The 24,235-nt window shown below is 41.2% G+C and overlaps 3 protein-coding genes and 1 long non-coding RNA gene across 6 annotated transcripts in view; 2 read left to right on the forward strand and 2 right to left on the reverse strand.

The window, feature by feature from the left end:
* TPCN2 (two pore segment channel 2) overlaps positions 1 to 185 on the reverse strand; it is a 32,819-nt gene extending 32,634 nt beyond the window's left edge. The window contains exon 1 of the mRNA XM_075501997.1: positions 1 to 185. Coding sequence (XP_075358112.1) covers positions 1 to 112 — 112 coding nt within the window. The 5' untranslated portion in view covers positions 113 to 185.
* On the forward strand, positions 169 to 11,758 carry LOC142410092 (uncharacterized). The gene is made up of 3 exons (XR_012775836.1): positions 169 to 429; positions 1,565 to 1,778; positions 11,624 to 11,758. It is a non-coding gene; the product is annotated as an uncharacterized LOC142410092 (long non-coding RNA).
* Positions 2,918 to 22,930, reverse strand: NADSYN1 (NAD synthetase 1). 2 transcript variants are annotated; one of them, XM_075501999.1, is made up of 21 exons: positions 22,520 to 22,930; positions 21,831 to 21,891; positions 21,268 to 21,384; positions 20,330 to 20,383; positions 19,848 to 19,937; positions 18,892 to 18,943; positions 18,056 to 18,144; positions 16,455 to 16,572; positions 14,630 to 14,761; positions 13,774 to 13,848; positions 13,487 to 13,611; positions 13,259 to 13,307; positions 12,492 to 12,594; positions 11,641 to 11,809; positions 11,159 to 11,294; positions 9,608 to 9,714; positions 8,670 to 8,801; positions 8,118 to 8,187; positions 7,169 to 7,297; positions 6,279 to 6,455; positions 2,918 to 3,443 (listed from the first exon to the last, which is right to left on the reverse strand). In XM_075501999.1, the coding sequence occupies exons 1-21, from the start codon at positions 22,530 to 22,532 to the stop codon at positions 3,390 to 3,392; spliced, it is 2,052 nt and encodes a 683-aa protein (XP_075358114.1). In that variant the 5' UTR covers positions 22,533 to 22,930; the 3' UTR covers positions 2,918 to 3,389. The 2 variants fall into 2 exon arrangements, with proteins under 2 accessions (XP_075358114.1, XP_075358113.1); XM_075501998.1 differs by lacking the exon at positions 22,520 to 22,930 and adding an exon at positions 22,049 to 22,171.
* The window catches only part of DHCR7 (7-dehydrocholesterol reductase), an 11,665-nt gene continuing 9,749 nt past the window's right edge, over positions 22,320 to 24,235 (forward strand). The window contains exon 1 of one of the 2 annotated variants that reach the window (XM_075502001.1): positions 22,320 to 22,445. The gene's annotated coding sequence lies outside the window, so the exon portion shown is untranslated. Of the gene's footprint in view, positions 22,446 to 23,174; positions 23,248 to 24,235 lie in introns of those variants that run through there. The other variant, XM_075502002.1, reaches the window with a different exon arrangement.

The following is a 24,235-nucleotide window of genomic DNA, read 5'->3' on the forward strand; positions in this document are numbered from 1 at the left end:
CGTCCTCAGCGGCGGAGCGGGTACCACCCCCGGCCCGCCAGAGCCCCCGGCCCGTTCGCCAGCTCCGCGGGGGCAACAACGGCTCCCTCTCAGCGCCGCCTCCCGCCTCCATCAGGAGCGACGGCCGCGCTCCCTCCGTGCCGCCGCCGGGATGGGACGGGGCCGGGGGGCGGGGCGGGAGGGCTGCGCCCGCCCTGGGCGATCCCGCCCGCTGCACGTGACCGGCTGCCGGGGGAGGGCGGGAGCGAGGCTCCTCCCGCCGCTTCCCGCCCCGTCCCCCCGGCCGGGAACCGGCCTCGGTCGCAGCGCTGCCTCCTGACAGACTTCTTCCTCTGGAAGCGAGCAGGGCGCCGTCTCCCGCCCCGGCAACGCCCGCCGCCTCAGGAACTAGTATTTGTAAGCAGTCGGGGGTTGATGACCGACGCGACAGTAAGTCTCTAGTAAAAAGTGTTGTTCTTCACCTGGGCTTAGAGAGCAGAGCCCAGACGTCGTTTACGCTTTTTAAAAAAATATCCCTCGTGAGGAGTTGCGGCTTTTTTTACCTCACGGAAGCTGTAAACTCGGTATCCTCGGCTGAGCGTACCTCTAAGCTAGTCGCTGCCTCAGGGGGAGCTGCGGAACAACACTGCGGTCCTGCGGGCGTCGAGTTTAGGGTTTATTGAGAAAATAATAGAGAAGTTATAAATTATTGCTTCCTGCTTGTATAATAATCGTTTACAGCCTTAGCGGAAGCTATTTAATTTGTATTTAGTCACCTAGGCGTCCCAGAAGCAACTTCAAACTTGGCTTATGCTACTTTGACTGTTAAAAGATGCTTCACTTTTGCTACTCTCCCCCTTTCCTCGTGGTCCCCTTCATACACACTTTCACTGTTCAATTTCATAAACCTGCCATTTCGAAGGGCATGGGGATAATTTGACAACTATACACTATTTTCTGCCACATACTGGGAGCTATGGCAGCATAACAATAAACAGGAAAGTGTATCAATCCACCTCCTTGGAATTCCAGGTTGAGTAGTAAAATAGGTCTGTCCTAGACTGTTTAATTAGCAATGGGGTAGTTTTTGCCTTCAGCTGCATGACTGATGGGTGAAAAAAAAAAAATCTAAATAAGACTTCTAAATAAGTCAAGGTCAGATCCAGCCTTTACTTAAGATATAACTTAATAATCCTTAAAATATAACTTATAATCCTTAACTTAAGATATAAAGGAAAACTCCATGACATTACCTTTACCATAATAGTTATCACTAGTAAAAGTGAACGTCAGCAGCTACACATTACAGTTATTTCCCATTCTCAATAGACTGCAAAGCACTGGTAAAATCGGAATTATTGTTGATAACAGTTGAACTAGAGGCATCTGATGAAACCGGTACAGTGAAAATTTCAGGACAGTAAAAGGAAAGTAGGGGTGGGCTGGTACAATCTGTATTCAGCACTAGCAGGTAAGAAATAAAATGCAGTTTGCACACATGTAAGTGCCATTGCTAAGAAACAAGAGTATCCTTTCACCACGTGTCTGAAATACTCAGGGGAGTTTCCTCTTCTGTGATTTCCAGGAAAGAGAATCAATAACTTCAGCAAGAAAAAAAAAGAAATAAGAAGCCTTCAAATATACAACGGATTCCTGAACTTCTGTTCAAAATTCATCCACTCCCTCTGGCTGGAACAGGAAGTGGAAGTGCCCAACTGATGGTGAAGGAAGGCGAATCTGAGCTGGGGTTTTCCATCAGACAAACAGAAACATCCTTAGTACCAGTAACATCTGCTAAGGTAAGTTAGCTATGTATTTAAACGAATACCATATAATAAACCCACCAAGAACAATGCAGCATCTTTAACTCCAAGTGAATCAACTCTGTCTTTCTGGATTGTGGAAAACAAATGTGGACAGCGTGCGTGCCCTTTAGCAGACATTTTCCATTAGCACAATGTACGACCATTTCAACAGAAGTCTCGCTTGGTATAAGCTCCCCTGCTGTCACGGTTATAGCATTTTTTGCCCAGAACCTCAGAAATGCATTTCTAGTTTCCCCTATTAAAAGCGCACCTTAAATCAAATTTTAAAAAAGCAACGGAAATGGCCAAACATTAAATGAATTACCAGAGAAGGGACTCAAGTGAAGGAACAAGCCTATCCTTGTACCTTTATTATTGTGCCACAGCACTGGACGCATTTAAAAGATCAGGAAGTCGTGAAGTTAAAATAACTTTTTGCAAACAGTAGGTGAAAGGTGGGTAATGCACTAATTGAGCTCAAAGGAAGCTGACTTTATACTTCGTTCTGCAATATTCACTCCACTTCCAGATGTTTTACAGCCAGCGAGCTTGATTCCAACAGTAAATGGATTATGCGGGCAAGTCCAACCACTCACTGATGGCATGGTCAGCGATAACAGATCACAGCTCCTGGACAGGCAGCACCAGAGCATGTAGGAATAACAACAGTGGCATGGATACCAAACTTGTGTCCTCTCTATTCAAGATACCATGCACCAGAAGACATTTCTTATTTCAGGTACCCCAAGTTACCCTTACGCATCAAAAATGCCAGAAGGGAAAAGACACATGCCAACTTTATTCAAAATCCTTAAAATACAGCTGAGGATCTTGGAGAGCAGTAACAATTAAACAATCCCTGAACATCCTGATGAGGTAGGTATTACTCTGAGAAAATTAAGTCAGAGATTTTAAAGTTAATTGTCACAAGCTACACAGCAAGTAGATGCAAAGCAAGAAGCTGAACTCTTAATTTGGATCCTGCTAACAAGGAGATTACCCATCTGCTTCAAGTTAGACATGCTTCCAATACCTTGCTGAATTAGATCTTATCTGGCCATTCAAAACACTGGACCCGTCTACATAGCCAATGCTAGATAAATAAAAAACACATAAAATAAGAACAGAGTCAATTAGCGTTATAAAATTATAAGTTTATTGCAAAGTAAAATGAGTTCTTCCCCTCAACAGCACATGCCAGAACTGTTAAAATTTTATACTTCCAGCTGAATGTGACTCAAAAATCATATTCAAATTACTAGAACCAAACTTAATATTTGTATGTGTATTCACTTTCACAAAAGACTACCCTGCATTTGTTTGATTGATGGGCTTATCCAAATATTTTCAATTAAAGGCAATTAACTCAAGTGGTAGAAGAAAATCCTTAATAAATGATTCCTTAGCCAACGTATGGTTTAAGTATATTGGGAACAAAACAGGGAGTCAATCAAAAAAAAAAAAAAAGAGGACTTGGTTACAAATACCATTTACAATGGTCATCTCAACAATTGTTTGGGTCATCTCTGCTCATCATCACAGTACACTCCAGTTTTGAACATTCTGCTTAGCAAATTAATTACCACAGTTAAACAAGACAGCAAATCAGTCCACGTCTTCAGCTAGAGAAATTCCTTCCTTTTTTTCTAGCTTGGATACCTGCAAGTTAAAAGGAAACTGATTCAATAGTAAAAATAAGTTTGTTTATCAGGAACTGACAGCAGGATATGCTCTAGGGGACAACAGAGCTGAACAGGATGTTAGTTGCAGTCAAAAGAGAAGGTCAAACTTTCTTCCCACCCACACCCTTAACCTCCCCCCAGCTGTATGCTCCCATCAGGCCCTAGTTTTTTGTCAGTTTGGTGACTTCATTTGGCTGACCAAGGAGCGAGACAAGCACCAAAGCCATCTCAGAAGCCAGGAGAGACAGGGAGGCAGGCAAGGCTGCCCCTTTCAGGGACAGCTGTCAGATCAGATCAGGGCGTAACCTGGAACCCTGCCCTTAACAGAGAGCCTAGAATAATTAAAACAAACAGGAAATGCTTTTCATGCACACACACACAGTTTTATAAAACTGACCTTCACTGTTCTTAAAACTTAAGAAAAGGAATTACCTTATATTAAGCTAAGCTGTTAAGACTAACAACATAAATAGTTTCAGAAAGGATTCTACAAATCATGGAGGATAGACCAAGAGCATGAACTAAACACTATGTTCTGCAAGTTATCTCTAACTCTGGAAAATTCTGTTTTATGTTCCCCAAATCTATGGGGATATATAGGGAGGGTGATACTATGAATTCCATGTTTTTATGTTCTTCTTTCAACACCTGCTACTGGTCGTGAAAGAGACGCACAAAGATACTCAGGTTGATAAATCTTTTGGTTTGACCAAACACAGCTCATCTTGTGGTATGACCAGTAAGCACTGGAAAAAGCAGAAGACAGACTGCAGATACCAAATCCTTGAGGGTAGGTGTGCCAGCTTTCTTCTGAGCCATGTCACAGTTCCTTCAAATTATGCCAGCTATTAAAATACCAATTAACATTTTGGCACCTAGAAATTGTTAAAGTGCATGCTCTGACCACACATCCTTTACCTCAGGCATAACTCAAAGGCAGAAGCTACAGACAGTGCTTCTGCAGTTCCTAGGGTTGCTTTAAACCACTAGAAATTTCATCACCCATGTGGAACCTTTCAGCTAAGTAGAGCTGAACGACATTAAGACTCCAAGGGCAAATCTGGCAATTCCCAGCAAACGCTATGATCTCAACCTCCTCTTTTCTCTGTTCCTTCTGCAGCAAATACAGAGGGAATTCTGCACTTAAAAGTAACTAAATTGCCTTGACTACACTAGAAACATCCAAAGTAGAAAAGTACTTTCCACAAATCCAACAGATTTCTCTATCATTAGCACTCAAAACCGTTTCCCGTCACAAATGAGCTCAAGCTGTAACATGACTCTTCTACAGGAAAACCTGACATTACCTAACTAAAGGTGTTTTCTGGCAAAACTATATCATTTAGAGTTTATGCCATATTTTCACAGTCCTGTTACTATGCCAGAAAAACCTTAAGTGCAGATTAAGTCCCGGGAGCATAATTATCAGTGAGACATTGTCCTAGAGAGTGATTCTCTTCAGAATTACAATTGTGCTGAATATGCACAAAAAGTGGAAACTCTTACAGTATTCCCTTTCTTGTATAGGGCAGATTTGACTCACATTATTGCAAGTCATTATTTTCCAGTCTTGCAAAAAGCTATCCATAACAACGAGTTACCAGTTCAGGTTACTGCTGAACTTTATCAGTTCAGGCTACTGTTGCCTACATAGCAGATTCTTCCCCAAACTTGACTCCCAGTTTTCAGGAATAAGTTGCAATGGCTAATACCCTTGTGTAGCACAACTGCTATTACATACAAATCTAGTTAGAGTGTTACAATATCCTAGATCATTAAGAGATCTTAATCACATTTACTGTAAGCATAAAATAATTACATTTTGGTCCAGACCCTACAAAAATATTTTACCCAACTCCCACTGAGACCAAAAGAACTTTTTTCCTGGACTTCAGTGGGAAAAAGTCCGAAACAATGGGAAAAAAAAACCCCACCATACAAAAAAGTGCTGCATGTGGTAGCTTTTATCCTAGGTTTCAAGGTAATAAAACACTATTACAGCATGTCTGGCATTTTGCAGACGAGGGAATTAATATTTTATTACATATATAAACATATTCTTAAAAGCAACTGAGCTGTAAAATCTCTGGCAGAAAAAATTTCAAGGTGCTAAACATTCTTCAGGCCAGCACTTTTGCCATAAAAAATGCATTAAAATAACATCGAAGGTGTGACTAAAAACCGCAAAAAGTTAAGCATGATTCCGATAGTTGCTTGAGCCCCTCCACACTTCACAGTGCTCAAACTAAGCACTGGACCATTCCTGTTGCTGTATTTGAGCAAACACGTATTTGTGAGTCAACTGACTGGAGGTTCAAAAAAGGTATTGTTGTAGAAACAGGTGGGAGAAGCATTCACAATGAGTTGCTGCGTCTTATGGGCTTTTCCCACACAGATGCAGGTCAAGTCTTAATTCCACAATTAAACAGATCCCTTCAGACAGGTCCTGAACTGAAACCGAAACACATAAGCTGGTTCTCCATATTAGCACAAGACTTCATGAGTATGGGTACACCTGTTAGCTTCTGGCCTCAGTACCTATATTCTTTTTTTTTTTTCCTTCTTCTTCTTCTTCTTGCTTTCCTAGCAATATGACAAGCTGTACTTAATGGGAAAAAAAAAAAATCAGCCTACACTGAAACCAGAGAATTCTTAGCCTTGCAGTTATCTGAAAAGAACAATCACAGTTATTTCTGTATTAAGCTATTATCCTAAATGCTAGCTGTCTTTTGCTGGATATTCACTGGAACTGGGTTTGTCCCATTGCAAGGGCTTTAAATATAAAACCATAGAAGAACTAGAGGGTATTTACCTGTTTATCTATACACCTAAATTGCCAGGACCATGTGGTGTTATAAAGGAAAGGCCTCAGGTCAAATCGGTTGTCATCTGGACTGTAGTTTTCAGCATGGTAGGAAGGAGTGAGGGTGGTCATTTTATGTCTGTTAATGGAATACATCCTGAAGAAATGCTTAACCTTTGATGCCACCTGGTGTACAAAGAATAAAGCTTTTAATCAGATGAAGATTCTTAGTATTTAAAAATTCAGCTGAGAATGTGTTCTAGCTTTACACATCAATTTACGTAAACGATAATCACAGAAAATGATCTACCACTACTAGTATGAATCACTGTGGATACCTCTACCTACAAGAGGCATTTAAGACCATTTTCACACACCACCTCCGTCTCTGCATCTAACATTTACCAATAAGGAAGTGCCTTGTAAGAAACCTAACAATAAGCACTACCCTTTGCAACTCGGGTGATAATCTTTTTTGCACAAGAAAGGAAGAACTGTGTAACAGCAAAGCAGATGCCTCTTCAGTGTAAATAGTCCTTCAAAGCAAGAGCCATCTTCTGTCTCAGAATACATAACCAAAGGCTTCAAGAGTAGTTAGCCACATATATTTCAGAGAATAATTTTCCCCTGAAGGTATAGTTCTGAAGTAATTGTTTTCAAATTACCCAATTACTGTTGTAACAATTTGCAACACAGACAACAAACTCCATTCATTTAAGAGATACATACCAGATTTTTTAGCATATTCTGCTACAGCTGTAGAATAATCTCTAAACGCAGTATAATTAAACTATTCCTTTCAGTTAAAAGGAACTCTACTTGACCTTTCTCCAAACATACTCTATTTTGGCAAAGATGTTATATGATTTGTTCGGGGTTTTGGGTTTTTTTTGTATTACCTCTCTTGGAGTACAAATTTCCTTCCACATATTAATCAGCTTACAGAACATACTGTATGGTCCAGCCTTTGCAATTTTTCTTAATTTGCCATAGATTGAGAGCTCTGCATATGTCATCCCCATATCTGCCTGAAATCACACACATAGAAAGTCACTGAAAATCTCAACTATGCAAATTATAATTAATAGTTTTATGGAGTAATTACGATAACCCAGTTTAATCAAAGAAACACCAAAATGAAATTGCCAGTGATCAAAAAGACAAAGAGATAGTAATATTATGAGCATAAGAAAAAAAAAAACCTGGAATGTCTCTGAAATGGGAGATTTGAAATTCTTCCATGAATATATTTGATTTGGCCAGTGAAAACATTTCTTTCCTGAGAAAGATTTGTTCATTTTCTCTTCTAGGTAGCTAAAATGTAGTATATATCAGTAAAGTCAAATTAAGAAAACTGCTAATTCTAATTCAGCAACCCTTTGCTTTATCATAAGGAGTTTTACAATATCCTACAGTTAAATATCCAACAGCCCCTAGAGGCAGTTGTTAGGCTTACCAGTCCTCTCTCATCCAAGTGGATAGCAAAGAGAAGGGCGGGGGGAGAAGAGGAAGGGCTTTGCCACCAGGCATTTTAATAACAGTAACGCCCCGAGTGACTCTCTTTTGATATTAAGAAGCTTTAAAACAAACTGAATTTCAGAACACCCATCCTTCTAAGTGCCCAAAATATAAAATCATTCAAAAAAAGTTAATTTGTTGTTTTGGAAACTATTGTCAACATAGATAAGGCTGGTGTGGGATCCCAATGCCTTGTCAGTGGCTTTAAGATTGTTTACAACATGCTTGTCAATAAGCATGGATACATACAAGAGCAAACAGTAGTTATGGGACAAAAAACAAATTTGGGGATAAGGCTTACCAGAGCATTTTAAAGTCACTGCCCATTACCTCATCAGTTTGAGCCACTTGTCCATCCACCAGGGGCTCTAACTCCGCAGTGGGTGGAGCTGACATGATACTGCAAGAAAAAGGTAGGAAGAAAAACATGAATTCTACCCAGTCTCATGAGTACTAGTTAACAAACAGTTGGGTTTGTTAAAAATCAAATGCTTTACTCAAAACTTTTTCAGGGCATAAGCTGCTAAGTGACTAGGTAACTCTAGAGAAGTGGTACTTGCGAGCTGTTCCAGGTTTAAAAAACAATGCTTTATACCAAAAACATAAAGCATCTGGTTCAAACAATTCCTTCAGTGGAATTAACACCACAAATGCTTGCATACAGTAAGTCCTAAGACTGGCGGCATTTTCAGCACCCAGCAACTTACGTTTGTAAGCACATGCAAGCATTTAAAAACAGAGGGATGTGCAGAATACTTTTCTTTATTAGCATTTGCAATATTACTGCAGCTTAGCTCTGTTAGTAGAGAAAAACCAAACCATGAAGTCCACGATACACTGCATACAAATACAGTCACCAAATATCACTGCTTCACTACTCACCTTCTGAGGGCTGTGAGCTGAAAATTTTCAATGCAATATTGTATGAAGTTCTTCAAATCAGTCTTGCTGATTCCACCAATGGGATTAATGTCAGCACTTGAGCAATCGTACTTCGTCAAGTAACCTCGGAGACTGGGCAAGAGAGGAAATTTTATATAGTAAAGAATAACGTAACTTTAGTTTATAGTTTTATAATATAATAGTTTATACTCTATAGAATATATATGTCATATAAAGACAGGGCGAAACAGACTGCGTATCGTTAACGTATTTATACGTAAGGGGCAAAGAGGTGTTCAGCTGCAAAAGGGTTGTCCTAAAGCCACGAAATTGCCAGGAGGAAGATGCTATTTTAAACACTTACAAAGCACTGCAAAACCGCCCATGCTACGGTAATATATTTGATGCAAAACAATTAAAATACTGTCCTGACCAATTGAAAAAAAAATAAACCCCAAAACACCCATAGAATCGGCACACGCTACTCTCCCAGCTTTTGAGGTTATCAATCTCACAGTCTTATGGCAATTGCTTTAATCTTCAAATAGTCAACCCTAATAACAGTACTCCAGATTTTTAAAATCTATTTTTCGACTCAAGGTTCACAACTTAATTCCTAATACAGTAATTAAAAATACAACAAATAACAGATTGGAAAGTTAACCTGGTAACTGCACAGGCAAGCTGTACTGAAAACAGCTAAGGAAGGAACAGCGCTTTATGGGAAAACTATGACAATACTTAGGCTAAACTTCTGAAAAATACAATTCTCCATTCAGGCCAATTCAACTATTTTCATTAATTTCACTGCTATCAGTGTATTCCTAGCTTATTACCTCTTCTGAGTAATAATCTACACTGGGCTTTGGTAGAGCTGCAAGAAAATGCAGTGACGTGTTCCCAGTTCACCTGGGTTTAGATTTCTAACTTTCACCAACCTTTCATCCACATTGGCTGATCCTAGCACCAGAAGTCCCCCTGGCATCCCACGAGTCCAAAGCGTCAGCTGAGCAAACAGATAGGCAAGGACCATTCTTATTCTAGCCTGCAAAGCAAAACGAAAAATAAAGCAAATTTACAAAGCAGAATAATTTCTCCCCAATCATTTTTATTAATCAATTCCCTAAACAAACCCATAAAGAACAACATGCAAGAGGGGTAAATGTTAATGTAAGAAGGATGGTCTTGTGGAGAAGATGCCAAACACACATAGAAAAGGCAGGTTCGGTACCCGCTACTGCCACAGACTTACATGACTGGGCAACTTTATTCTACTCTGAATTGTAGAATGGGGAGTAATTGCCATTTTCTACCTCCTACAAGCACTAATAAGGATCCATGAAGGATGAATTATGCAGATAAACCATCTGTCTAACACACCCTTTTATGGATTATTAGACTAAAGGGATTTACTTACATAAAATTTGTAAAACGTTCTCTTTGCTTTTGTCCCCATTCCTAAACTCTACTTTTTCTAAGGATAGTAATAATACCAAACAGACCTGAGATTCAACCTCCGGCTCTAGCCAGACTTATGTGTGATGTTAAGCAAATCACCACACTCCTCTGTGACTAAAGCCTATGCCATTGCCAAAAAGCTGATGAAGGATTCAATGTTTGCTTCCAGAGGAGACAGCTGGAATTCTCCAGTAATAGCAGGGGAAGAAAGATCAAATCCTTGGCAAACAAAAACTATCAAACACGATAATCAACATTTAGCCAGAATTAAAAGAGAGTTGCTGGTTAGGCTGGAAGCTTTAAAGAATAGGCCAAAAAGCAAGCTATCAAGACAACGAAAGGTACAACTGGAGCCAGGGACTAGAAGTCACTAGGCAGCTATGTTTTCTGTGATTCTATAGGATACGTATACCAGCACTACCCAGGCACAGCACCAATCTGTTCCGACACAATGAAAATGCGTAACTGGAAATGTGTATTTGAGCTGCATTTTATAAGCCTGTTGAAGATTAAATGCATTCTGATGTAGAAAAAACAATGTCTTTTCTACCTTCTAAAACTGAGGACATCTAGAATTGGAATAAGTAAGCTTGACATCTCACAGAGAGCCTTTGAAAGGCTGCTAACATTCACCAGAGGAAAGTCTAGTATACATCGGCAATATTTTTGAGCCTTGAGCTGCCACAATCCTATTTGGACTCAGACCTGTCTATTAGAATACTTTGCTGCTCCTTTTCCTGACCTGGCAACTTTCTGTTGGCATGGTTTTCTAAACACCAATGCTATTGATGAGATACAGGCATGTAGTATTTCCTCCTGACCAGGTTTTAAAAGTCACAAGCAGTAATTATCTTCGTCTTCTCCTAAATTATGTGGGATTGTAGATTGCTGCTGCAGACAAGCATTTACTGGAAGCCCGGGAATCTTCAGGGACACACCACAACAAGTTCAGGCCCTTGCTACTTAACCATTTTTTACTCTTTCAAAAAAAAAAAAAAAGTCTGACCCAATTCAGCCCACAAGAAACACACCTGCACATTCTGGAGTGCCAGGTTTTCTCTGTTGCTCCCTCCGTAGACAGAAAAACGGGGAGTTCGACCTGTCACCATGCTGAAAATTCCCACAATAGCTTTCACAGCCGCATCTATGTTCAGATTGATGTGATAGCTGAGAAGAATTCAAGCAGAAGTAACTCAACTTGCACAATCTGACTATATAAAAATAGCATTAAAAAAAGGCAAAAACCCCACCCATAAAATCACGTTTTAAAGCTACTACCATCTCAAATCTGGTACGAAGAATAACACTTTACAGAGTCTGTTTCCAAACTTCCATGTCCTTCACCAAATGCTAGTAAGTTTGCCTCACATTTACACACTTAAATAAGGTCTCTAATACTCCTACTTAACACACCTACTATCCCTCTCCATTTTTTCCTATTTTAGCATTTGAAAGATTTAAATGAAAGTCTTTGCTAGAATATGCTTTTTTTCCAGCACTTCTCAATTTGTACCTGCCTATTTGCTCAGCCAGGAGTTTAGCCCTGTTGCAAGTATCCTGGGAGGAGTTCTCACTAGCCATATAGCAAGTGGTAAAGATACGCCTGCAAAATTCTCGAGGATCCTCAGGGACATATGTCTCATCGTTCACGATCTTGCGCACATCAGCCAGCACATCTGCATCTAAGGACAAAGCAAAAGAAACAGAACAAGAGTGGAAGTTGTTGCGCTCCTGCTATTCAGGATATGCAAGTATCTTGTATGTTTCTTGTATTCCAATTAAGCTTTACACTGCCCCTCACAAATAAGATCATTCCATCATCTAACTCCCCAAACATATTTTCATATATCAAATGTAAGAATTACTGATTTTGCTCCTAATTTTGAACACGGAAATATTAAATCCCTTTGTTCTGCGTCTTAAAGAAACTTCATAGAAAATATAATCCAACATGTACAAAGGCTTAGCTAAATGCATATGATCTACTTAAAGCCAGTTCAAGAGTTTGAACCATGCCTAACCGTGTTTCGTAGTGCTGAATTGAATAGGAGAAAATTCTCACAATAAACCGAAATCCCAAAACTACATCAGCCAACATTTTGAATAACGCTGTAGACAGAAACTAGCCTGAGATTCACATCCAGTTCTTAAACCCAAAATGAAAACTATTCAGCCAATTCAAAAGAACCTGAAATCTGGACGTACATTTTTGCTGGAATTTCTGAAGAGATACAAAGGATTCCATTAGAACAACGGGGCAAGTATCTACCATTCATGACCTCTTGCATCTATTGCACCCAGCTAATATTAACTTGTCCGTAACCATTAGTAAGCATGGCTAGCCAGATGTGCATATCTACTTACTTCCATTCTTGACTGCCAGGCAAACCTGGTGACACATAGAGTATACTATGCAAGCTGTAGCAGAGCTGTCAATTCCACCACTAAGAGGTAGGAGAAATCCTGCCTTGAAAATAGAGCAAGGAAGAAGTTCCAAATAGCAAAATTAGAAAAATATATATTGTACCATTCAGAAACATACTCTTGTAAAAGAATTATACATGCATTGTTCAAGCCTGCTTATATTCTACTGGGGAAAAGCAAACACACAAACCAGACCTAGCAAACCCTCAAACTCTCATCGACTGGATAATCAAACAAGTAGTCAGTGTAAGCCCTCTGGCTAGAAAAACTTCCAGTATGTCTTTAGCCTCTAGTAAGACAGAAGAGCTAATAAAAAGGATTAGATTTTTCACATATATTTAACTATTAAACTGAATTGCTAGTTCATGTCACTCTGCTTATTTTAAACATCTCCATTATGCCATTAAAATATTTTCCTTACTGAAAAAAGAGTATTTCAAAGAAAAAGAAATCCCCTTTATTAGGTAAGCTTGACTGTTGCTTTCAAAGAAAGCATGATTCCTAAGGAAAAGGTCTGAAGAGCATACTGAAGTCACACTTTGCACACGGGTTTTAAGTCTGAACGAGCTACCAGTGAAAAACTCAAACCTTGCACCTTGGACTAACATCACTTTGCATTAACAGCAGCACAGGATAGCAATGTGTACTGTCCCTATAGCACAGAAGATGTGTATGCCAAGGCAAAGAACAAAGCCAGTTCTTCTTACCTGTTTACTGCGCCTTAAATAGTCCCAAAGCCAACATGCAGGACCAAGGCTGAAATGACAGAATATGCTCATTCCAAGAGGGTTACGGAATAAGACTTAAGCAAGTACACATATTTACTGTGCTCTTCCAATGAGATACTTTCTTAAATATAAATAAAATCTTATGTTTATCTCTTTTTTTTTTTTAATCAAAATAATTTTCAAGCAACAGATTCAGTATGTGCTTACCTGATCTCCTCTTCAGGACTATGATGTCTCCACTGGATTGGCATACATGTAGGTACAGCTACATCATCAGAACATGACAGAGCAAAATTCACTTTTACCCTGGGATAAGGATTCACTTTACTTGCCTAAGCAATAGGACAGAAGAATTGGAAAGACATGAATTTTAACATAGCAGATACCTATATACAGAATACTGTGACAATCAAGAGATGTAAATACTTTTTAAATTCAATAACTACTCAAACTTGGCAGAGTTTACAAACATAACCTCTGTAAAGAATTCTTACCGCTAAGTTACGAGATGAAATCTCTGCTCTGTAACTTCGAACATCTTCCAGGTCCAGAGTGGCAACCAGCACCTCCTATAGAAAGGCTTTCAACATTAGATTGATTCTACACGAACAGATAAAAAATGTTTGACAGGCCTGGACTACAAAAATGGTGGGGAAGAAGAATACATGCAACTTTTTTCGATACAGATTTTTATGCTCACTTCACAAGTCATTTCTGACTTGGTAGAATTACTTACGTTACAAAGCGAGCACAACTGACTCGCTTCACTGAATACACTAGCACGCTCATAAACCACAACAAATTTATAGCACTTGTCAGATGGCTGAACAATAGGTTCACCATCAGTTGTGGCAAAGGACAAGAGGAAAAGGCAAGAAGCATACTGGGGAAGGAGATGAATTTGGCACATAATGTGAGAAAACCTACAGCTTTGATGACAAAACTACTGAGAAAGGGCTTTTTGAAGTAAAGCTCAACCTATGAAACCTTTTGTCTACCAAACCAGGTCATACTGAGAACACTGCAATCTTTGTCCTTCTTTTCTTAGATAAGGGAATATAAATTAACAGGGTCTCTCCTAAACACGGTGATTGCATACACAAACATTTTCATCAAGTTCCTCCACTGTGACAGCTTTTCCTCATGTGCAAAAGCAGGAGAGCTACTGTAGATCAGGTCTGGGCAATTTAACTAGGAAAAACCTTGGGTCTAGTTGAATAGCATAGTAAAAATATATCTTTTTAGTCTAGAGACATGGGCCTAGTATCTGCAATGTCTGGAACATGTTGAGCATAAATGAAGCCGTACTAATTTCAGCTGTAACTAGCAGCTATAGGTTGAATATATTACCACATCATCGAGTGAAAACTGGGATCCTTGTGCAACTGTTTCTCCATTCATCGAAATCATGGCACAGCCATCATAATATAGACGATCACCATCACAGCCTTTCTGGTTAGCTAAAATATATATTCCACCATTCTGGGAGGAAAACAAACATGCAGACAAAGAAATGCTTTTCAGAATATAGCACCTGACAGAATGTTAGAAGACAAAATGTTATTTCTCTGTTCCTGTCCTTCTTATAATCTTCCTCTGTCTTTATATTGTGAATGATTTGTGGCTGGGACTCTCTCTTGTCATTTGAAAAAGTACTTTGCATGTGCTATACACGACAAAAATGAGTAATTATGTAAGTAAACGTAGTAAATGAGCTCTATCCCTTTCACACCGTTGGAAGACAGCAGTCTTCTGTTATTAGCAAGAGTCATTCCCTTAGCACAAATAGAGAGGGCTGCAATTCTAAATTGAAATTCTAAGTTCAAACAGAGATTGAGAAAAGCCGGAAGATGATGACAGAAGCTGTGTTTGGATATCTAAGGACAAAGCAGATACTGTTAAATTTAACCAAAGTGTGTTAAATTACAATGACAAAGCAGTTGTACAAATTAAACATTTTTCACAGTGTAATGTACTTTCATTACTTTGTATTTGTTCCCATCGCTGTTAGACAGGATTACAGGCTAATAACTAAATGTTTTCTCTTCTTTAAAATAAGCAGAGCTTTCAAAGTAGAAAAATATATTTTAAGTATGAAGATGACAGGGGAAAATATAAAATCTGAGTTTAAACACTGATTTCTATTTCCCCTTCCCGATATAGTTACCAATATTTCTCCAACTCAATGTTGCTATGTGAACGAAAACTGGGAAAGAAACTGTCATTTTAAGGAAACGGAAGAGACTTTTGGATGGTTTTATATGCTCCAGGAAAATAACCCCCTCTGTTGACCGAATTACAAGCTGGCAATGAGCTGACAATTCAGTACATAATGCATATGGAGGGAGATTGCTTAGGCACAGATAACTACAGGGAACAACCACATCCAACTGGTTGTTTGCCCTTTATGCAGCATGTGCATTCAACTATACCCTTTCAAGCTGTTGTTCTCTGTATGCAGTGGATTCAACATTTCATAATTCCAATTACTGAAAGTCAGTTATTCTGAATGGCTATTTCTTATCCAAGTGCAATATTTTTTTTCTTCAACGTTTAATGGAATTAAGATTGAGGACATCAAATACGTTTTTGGAGCATAAGTCTCCAGAGCTGGCAGTTATCAAACTGTTTTAAGGTATTCTGGCTCTTCTTTATAGATGTGCGTGAAAGACAGATTATATAGTTGGCACGCCAGTGCAGAACTACGTGCTCCCATGCAAAGTTTCTTCTGGGAGCTCCCCCTGCACACACGTAGGTAGGTCTGTATCTCCCCTATTCCCATGCAAATACCAAATGGCCTCTCTTCTAGTCTGCCGCTCCACAGACCACACAGAGCTGACCTGCAATCAAACAGCCTCTGGCATTTGGGGTCACAGAGCTGGAAACAAGTTACAGTGCTTCACATTAGAGCATGATATATAGCAGGGTGTCCCAAAGAAGTACAGTCCCCCAGCCAGGCAGCTCTTCCCCTATAGCTGATTCAATCAGGGAAGGTAATTACAGGTAAGAAAACAAGAAACTAACACAAGGACTGTTAAGGACCCCACGCTCATGCTACATCTTGTCACAGGAGAGGAGACTGTTCTGAAAAAAAAAAAAACCAAAACCAAACCAAACCAAACCAAACAAAAGAGGTGCATAATCAAAAAATTATTTTTTTTTTTTAAGCGTATACCTTTGCTGTGGCAGAATTCACCAAATCCACCCGGGTGTGAGCCTTCCGCAGCACATGGTGACTCCCTGAAGAGTTAGTGAAAATTTCCACGCCATCAAGTCCCATTTCAACATGAGGGCTGTCAAAGCAAAAGGCAGAAAAAAATTCAGCTGGCAATACTATGCTGTCAATACTGCAGGTATCATCTAAAACCACTGACAAATAAAAACATCTGTGTCATTGCCAGTTTTCTGCATGTCTTAGCTCAAACAAGGATAGGACTCTCAAAATCATCTGGTTTTCTTGCATTGCCCGACTCTTCTGTCAAAGACCAGTAGTGGTTGCAGAGGGCAGAAGGGCTTTTGCTCATTCTGTTCTACACGAAATGCCTTCTACTTTACTCTATAGAAGCCTGGGTCTCAAAGAGAGAATAAGACAACCTTGGTCTGAAAGGGCAACACTGAGATACTCTTGCAATGTCAGTTGTCCCATTTTCCTTCTCTCTTAGTAAATCCAAAAGCATAAGCAAACAGAACTACAAGAAGGTGACTTTTACTCCTTTTTTCATTTTCCAATGTCAAAAGAAATACTTTAAAAAAAAAAAATCACATCTTTGCTTGTAACATACCACACCTTCTGCAGTTACAAGGAAATAAATGTCTGTAACTGGGAGATTCGGAAAAACACCAGGAACATTTTGTTTATCTTGTGTTAACTGCATGCAACCGTATCTCCACCCCCACCTCGCCTCAGACCTTTGTGAATGGGATCGTCTCTGCAGTTGGGAAGAACTTTAAATTGTAACCGGAACTAAAATAAACAGGAACATTACTTAAGGGCACCAGGCGTTGCTTTCCCTTAGTGACCTTTTGTTGTTTCCTTCTGCATTGTCTTTATGCATTGTCTAATGCTGGTTAAAAAATAAAGCAGAAGGATTAAACTAACAGCTAAATAGAGAAAAATAAGTGATACGTCTCAAAGTGATGTTGCCGAGAAGCCTATGCTCTAGCTTGTCAAATGTAAGACAGCTCAATTTCTCTGTTAAGTGGAATGCTTTAGAGGAGTTGGTCAAAGCCAAAGATAAAAAGAATAAAGTAAGTACATTAAAAAGACCTACTAGTACTCTCAAATTTTTGAGACCAGGCATACTAAGTGGGAATAATACGGGATGACAATTACTAGACAAAATCGATGCTACAAATTGGTACAAAATAACTGTCACTTTGACCCTAGATCAAGTTACAGAGATGGATCCAGAGAGGACATTTCAATGTCAGGTTGAATAAAAAGCTGAACAATATCTGAAGTGGGAGCACTATAGTTATCTGTCATTTGATTCCTCAGGTCACCTTTTTCATTCCACTTCTTTTCTGTATTTCCCTCCTACTTTCTGTTTCAAATTAATTTAGCTTAACCACCTAAAACTTCCCTTGCCATCCTGCATCTAGCCTAGTGAAATCCCTCCCGTGATGTATTTATCGCTCCTAATTATATTTTAGCTTATTGGCACTTTCTGAAAGATATACTGCATAGAAGAATAATAAGCAGATTTTTTCAAACATTTATTTCAGGCAGGTCCAGGGTATGTCTTAATTTACTTTTCATTTCTTCTTCTCCTTTACCTGTTTGGTGCCCAGAGTTCTTCACATATTTCTGCCCCTAGGCAGGTATCTTTGGTTGCTAGCACTGCATCCCCAAAAGGAACAGTTTCCTGAGAAAAACCAAGAACATCCCTACACACATGTAATGGAAGAATCTATTCAATTCAAAAAGTTAGCTACAAATCTAAAAAAAATAAATAGAAAATTGAATACTCACTTATGTGAAATGAGTGACACAGTATCAATCACATTACACCTTCCTTCATTTTATACCAAGTTTAAGTAAAAAAAAAAGGTCTGAACTGCAAATGTCTGGATTGTCCTGAAATTTTGTGTTGAAATTTCAGTAGTATTCAGATCCAGTGCTTTGCTTCAGGACAGAACAACTGCTTTTGAATTAAACAATCTACAAACCAGAGACTGTCTTTTGCTAGGAATCACGCTCATGCTTTAGAGGGAAATAACCTAAGTTTTAGACCTTTCTGAATCAAGAAGGTTACATTTTTTGTTATTTTTTTTACCTCAAAACACATACTCATTTCTAGTCTCAAGCACAGTTAAACTCAGTACCAGAACTGTGCAAAATAAGACAATCTTCAAGGTCCTGTATATATAAATAACTGAGGCAAATTTAAGATTTACTTGTTTTACTGCCAAATACTAACATAAACAAGGTTAAATTATGCTCTCATTTAATGTAACTGAGAACTATCACTGAAACCTATGACTTTGCAACATGGCTGACAGCAGAATTTGGTATACTACAGTTTTATGCCACAAATTCTATTCATTTACATTGCTGAGTCTGGAAGATGCTAAAGGTAAAAGGAAAAGAAAAGAATCCTTTACAAACTTACCTGTCCAGTCACTTCCTGAATTATCCTGGGTAGAAAATATTCCTCCACATGCCTAAAGCAGGTTTATAGGTTGTGAATACATCGTTACATAAATCACAGCATAAAAACTAATTCTAATCTCCACATTCTGTCACCTTCTAACACTCATTAAAGAAATTGCACTTCAGTTGTACAGGGCTATGTATGGTTTTAAAAAAAAAAAAAAAAAAAAAAGACCTTCATACTTTCTGTGAAATTAATCAGAAATGTTAAGATTATAAGCTAGCACTTTGCTTCAGAAATGCATGGTAAACAATGCTCCATCCTAGCTATAAACTGGACCTAATGAAAAACACACCATGCAAGTCAAATACCAAATAAAAGTTTCTCTTTTACAGTGTTACTACTTCAGAACTCATCTGGAATTGACTGGGGTTAAGAGGACAGATGCTCAGGGGCTCTCTCAGTACTTCACCGAGACCATTAAGTTAGAACCATCCTCTGACTACAGGATGAGTGCACTGCAGCAGAGACGAGCATCGAGCGTGTTTTGCAGCATCGTAAGGTGCGTAGCTTTCATCCTCTGCAGTCGTTAAGCTTCTGACAGAACTCATCCATTTCACATTGTTTTCCAGTTTAATACTGAACAGGATGCAGCAATCAAGGAGATAAACACAGGCTCTTCCAATCCTGAACTGCATATAGTTAGAAAGTAGATACAAGGAACATGACGCTACTACAGTGGTTGCAGGATCATTCAGCCACACTTTTCCTTCCAGCTCAGCAATTCAGAGTTTGACTGTACTTACTAAGCTTTCTAACTGAGCTTCAGTTACGTAGCTTAGCTGACTCTATCTTGCTGCTCACGCTGTAGCAGCACTGATGGATTGGATTGCTACAGAGATTTCAATCCTTCTGCTGTGGCTGCAAGCAGCAAGCTGTGTTTTTAAACGCAATTTTAACGGTAGCCAGCCTACCTTGCTTTGCTCCACGGGGTAAACCATCTAAGTTCCCTGTAGTTTCCTGCATTTGCCAATGATATTTTCGGTCTGATCAGAAGAATTTTTCTTAAAACATAAAACAAAACAGAAAAGGCGAGTTAAGACCTAATGTCCAGCCAAACAAGACTAAATAAGAACACTGATTAACGCCAACTCTTTTTCTCTATTACGATGTACATTAAACAACTACTACATACAATAATTTTTAAAGTTTCTGTTTGCAGACTTAAGGGGTTTTTTTTCTGGAGTCTTTCAGAAAGCAGTGGAAATTTAGCTTCTAAAATTCAGAAAGGAAAAAGAGATCATGGAAAACAGTAGTTGTCTCTCTAAAGTTTAGTAGATAGGAAGACAACTCTATCACTCTACATAGCATTGAAGAATCTTTCTTGAAGGCCAAACAGGTCTCTGACAGGATACACTGATGTATTGCCTCACAAAACGCATAAAGAACTACGTACTTATTTAAAAAGATCACTCGACAATTGTAGCGAACGTTTCTGTGCAGAACAGGCCTGTGAAAATAAGCAGCAGAGTTACCAGTAGCTAAGCTCACTAGATGAAATTAAAAAAGCTACAGAATCTACATCACTACACAAAAACTATTTTTAAGACAACACTTCTGCACTGTATGACTAAAGGGAATTAAACAAAACAATCTATCAAGTTTTAGCTTCTAATTTTTTAATTCCAATAGTTGTTTGCACAAATCGGAGTTACTGACCATTCTGTCAGTCTCAGATATATCAGCTGCTGCCAGATGACTGGCATGCCTGAGAAACACAAGCAGACCAGAAGAATCCCCCTGGCTGGGCTAACTTATTTAATCAAACCCAACCCCTGGTGATACTACCAGGCTAGTTCAAAATAAAGCTAGCTTTACATGTTTATATCAATACTGAAACAAGTAGGTGTACTTTTGTTAATTTTACAGTTACCATTTATCACTGTCAGCACGTGACTTACAACGGTTTCAGTGATTTTGACATACATATATATTGCTTATAAGGATGTCTGCCAGTCAAAGCAAGTTACATTGGCCCTGACATTCCTCAAAGAGCGTCAATTTATAAAGCCCCTAGTGTTACATATAATACAAAGCCTTACCCAAAAGCTTACCCACGGCAATAGGGCGCAGCCATTAAGGTTCCCAATCAATAACTGTAATTATCCTATTTCTCTCTTGAAGGGCTCAACCACCAGAAATCTTTGACAGGATTATCTTTCAGAAAGTGTTTTGCCTGTTGCAGTCCTAGTCATGGTAATTAAAAGGGAAAGTAGTGCAGTTCCTAAGATGTGTTTAAAAGTTTGGTGCAGAGCCCTTGCTGTCCAGAAACACAGCAGAGGCAGCGTTCCTAAAGACCTACCCCTGTTATCTTATTTACACAGAAAACCTTACATTCCCACATCACAGATAATGTCTTGAGTAGCTGGAGACTCCAAAAGCTTCGCCAGAACTTGAAACGAATGCAAGAGTGTGTCAGACTCATAATAGTGATCCGAGCAGCCATAACCACTGCGTATAAAAACAGAAGAAATAAAAAATTCAGCCAACATCAGCACCAGAGCCAAGGGACCAGAACCACTTCAGACAGGGAACACCTCATCCACACAGGCAATTTACACAGAACATGCAGAAGCAGTGCTGTCAACATCATCCCTGCTGACAGCACTTAAAACTCCGTGGCATTGCTGGGATAGTCCTTTCAAGCACAGCAGCCTGGGCCTAGGCAGAATTCAAAGCGCTACGGTTTCTGTGAAGGAAGACTCGCTGAAATAGGTCAAAAAGTATTGGTACCAGTCACGTTTCCAAGATGAGAGAACCAATCTTATGCTTGCAACTACAACGTTTTTTTCTTTGTGCTGAGAGCCGCATGCTTTAAGCGATGCTTTGGCCATCGGAGTGCTACAGGGCTGATAACTGGGAACGTACCAAACCCAGAACCAACACAGCGCTCTTACCAGATTTCCAGCTCTGGACCAACCCGGTACCGGGCTCCTCGCCTCTTTGCGATGTCAATACCTGGAAAAGGGTTGGATCAAACACCAGCCCGACGCCCAGGCCCGGCCCGGCCCGCCCTGCACAGACACCCCCGGCCGCGGGGCCCCGCACCACCGCCCGCGGCTCCGGGAACCGGACTCGACAAAGCAGGCACGGCCTCCGCTGCCGCCCCACTCACTTCTGAAAATCCTCTCCAGGTTGCCCTCAAAATCCAGAGCCCACTGGTTGAGGGCGCAGGTAGCGACGCTCACCGCCCTGCCCATGGCCGCCCTGCCACCTCCCCCGCCGCTTCCGGGGCGGCGCCGGGCCGTTCCTCCCGCCGCCCGCCAGTGGCGGGCCGCGCAGCCGCCGGGGGTGAGGGCCTCCCCCTGCTCGGTGGGGCCGCGTAACTCCCGCCCCGTGAGCGCAGCCAGTGCCGGCTCCGTTGAGAACTGCCGCCGAGCCGCCGGCGTGGCTCCTCCGGTGGGGTTTTCTGCTGCATCCCCTTACCCGGTTCCTGCAAATTTGTATCCCTAGAGCCCGGAATAACGGGAATGCAATCTTAGCCCTTTTTTTAGCCCTTCAGCTTCGAAAAGGTGAGCCTCAAAACAAGTTCAGAATTGAGTATCGGCGGTACCGGGCGCAGGATCCCGTTTTGCGCCTTATTCACGTTTTAGCATCATCACAGCAGCTTTCCGGGTGCACACCCCGAAGTGCCGGGCGCTTCGGAGTGCAGCCTCCTGTCCCTCACGTATTCGGCTGCCGAGAGCCCCCTTACGTATGGCATTCGACGCTTATTCGCTACTAAACGGTCTCTTTGGACGTCAGTTCCCTTTCTTTCAAAACCTTTGCTCTTTTTAGCCATCTTTCCTGCGCGGTGCCTGAATCGAGCCTTCCGCGGCACCACTGCCCGCAGCGTGCCTGCTGTACTGGATGTTCTCAGAGGAATGACCGTGAACTACATCTTCCCATTGCAGTGACGATCACTGTCTGCAAAACAACCGTGACTGTCACTTCACAGCCTCACGCTGACCTGCCTTAACTACCGGCGCTCGCGGTCGTCCCGCGGAGACGCGACAACACGCGAGGCCGCCGCTCCCGCCCCGCTCGCACCGGGGAGGCTGCGGAGGCTCCGCGCCCGCCGCCGCCACGCCCACTCCGTCTCCTCAGCCCATGGGTTGAGCGCGTTCCACCAATGCGGTGGCGCGGAGGGGGGCGGAGCGCGGCGGGGATTGGTCAGAGCGGCCGGGCGGGGGCGGGGCGGAGAGGCGTCGTTCTGAGGAGAGTGGGGTTGCCGCCGGTACCGGTTGAGGTGTGCCGTCGGGTCGAGTCTCCGCGAGTGGAGTGCTGCTGTGGGAAGAGCGGCACCGGGCCGGCGGTACTGGCGAGCTGCCCCTGGTAAGATGCCCCTGCGCTGGCTCCGGGTAGCGGCCGGTGTCCGCCGGACCGGCGAGCCCGCCCGTGCGCGGGGGGCTCGGGCTCGTGGGTGCGTACCTCGTTGAGAGCCATGTTGGGCCTTGGCGAGGAGCGGGGTGGCGGAGGGGCGAAGCGGGGCTGGAAGGGAGGGTTTGCGGCGCCAGCGGCTCGGTGAGTGCCCCCTGACGCCGGAGGTCGCTTTTAATTTGCGGCCCCCCCACTCCCGATGATGCTCCCCGAGGTACCCGTGTCTCGCATGAGGGGCCTGGCGTACGGGAAGGTGCTGCCCTCCCTGCCCTACATGAGTCTGCTGATCCCCTCCTGGGCAGCCCGCTGCTCTGTTCCTCTTCTGTGCAAAACACGGGGCTCTGTGGAATATTGCATGTTAGCTAGGGATTTTCCCTTAAAATATAGATTCGTGAACAAGGGTCTGCCTTTTTTTGTAGCATGAAATCTAAAAGTGTTTTTTTGCCACACTTCTACTTGATTGAGATTCTCTTCAGTAAGTCCAGAGCATGCTGGTGAAAAGCATCAAACACATGTATTATTATTGCTTGAAAGGACTTTATGTGAACTTTACTCTGTGAACTGTACGTTAGATCTGTGGCTTAGGCACCAAATGGGGAGAGCTTCCAAGTGAATTGTGTGGTTGGCATGATTATTCCTTTAACACAGTGTGAGCAGTAATGCAGTACTTCATCGTTAAGCCCTAGAGTTTGGACTCAGAGGAAGAGTGCATCTCTGGAGTTCTCTGTGCAGGTGGTATTTGAATTGTGAATTTTGCTTTGGGTTCTTGTTAAGAAGCTGACTAAGGGTCTAGGAAAGCAAGATTTGGGGTGCGTTTAGTAGGGTAACAGAAAGCTTGCATTTATAGAAGTAGTATGAGACGTTTAATGAATATTAATAAAATATTAATGATGTAGTTACTAATAGGAGTGTGATTTCAATGGGAGTCTTGATCCAGAAATGT

This window comes from Mycteria americana, chromosome 5 (assembly GCF_035582795.1).
Source record: "Mycteria americana isolate JAX WOST 10 ecotype Jacksonville Zoo and Gardens chromosome 5, USCA_MyAme_1.0, whole genome shotgun sequence".
Lineage (NCBI taxonomy): Eukaryota > Metazoa > Chordata > Aves > Ciconiiformes > Ciconiidae > Mycteria > Mycteria americana.

Coding starts and splice junctions, on each gene's coding strand:
- NADSYN1 (XM_075501998.1), bottom strand. CDS start 22,133: ATGGGCAGGGCGGTGAGCGTCGCTACCTGCGCCCTCAACCAGTGGGCT. Junction 8,188..8,669: donor CAGCTCACAGCCCTCAGAAG/GTGAGTAGTGAA, acceptor TTTTTCTTGCAG/TATCATGTCAGCTCCACCCA. Junction 7,298..8,117: donor AAGTGGCTCAAACTGATGAG/GTAATGGGCAGT, acceptor GTGTGATTTCAG/GCAGATATGGGGATGACATA.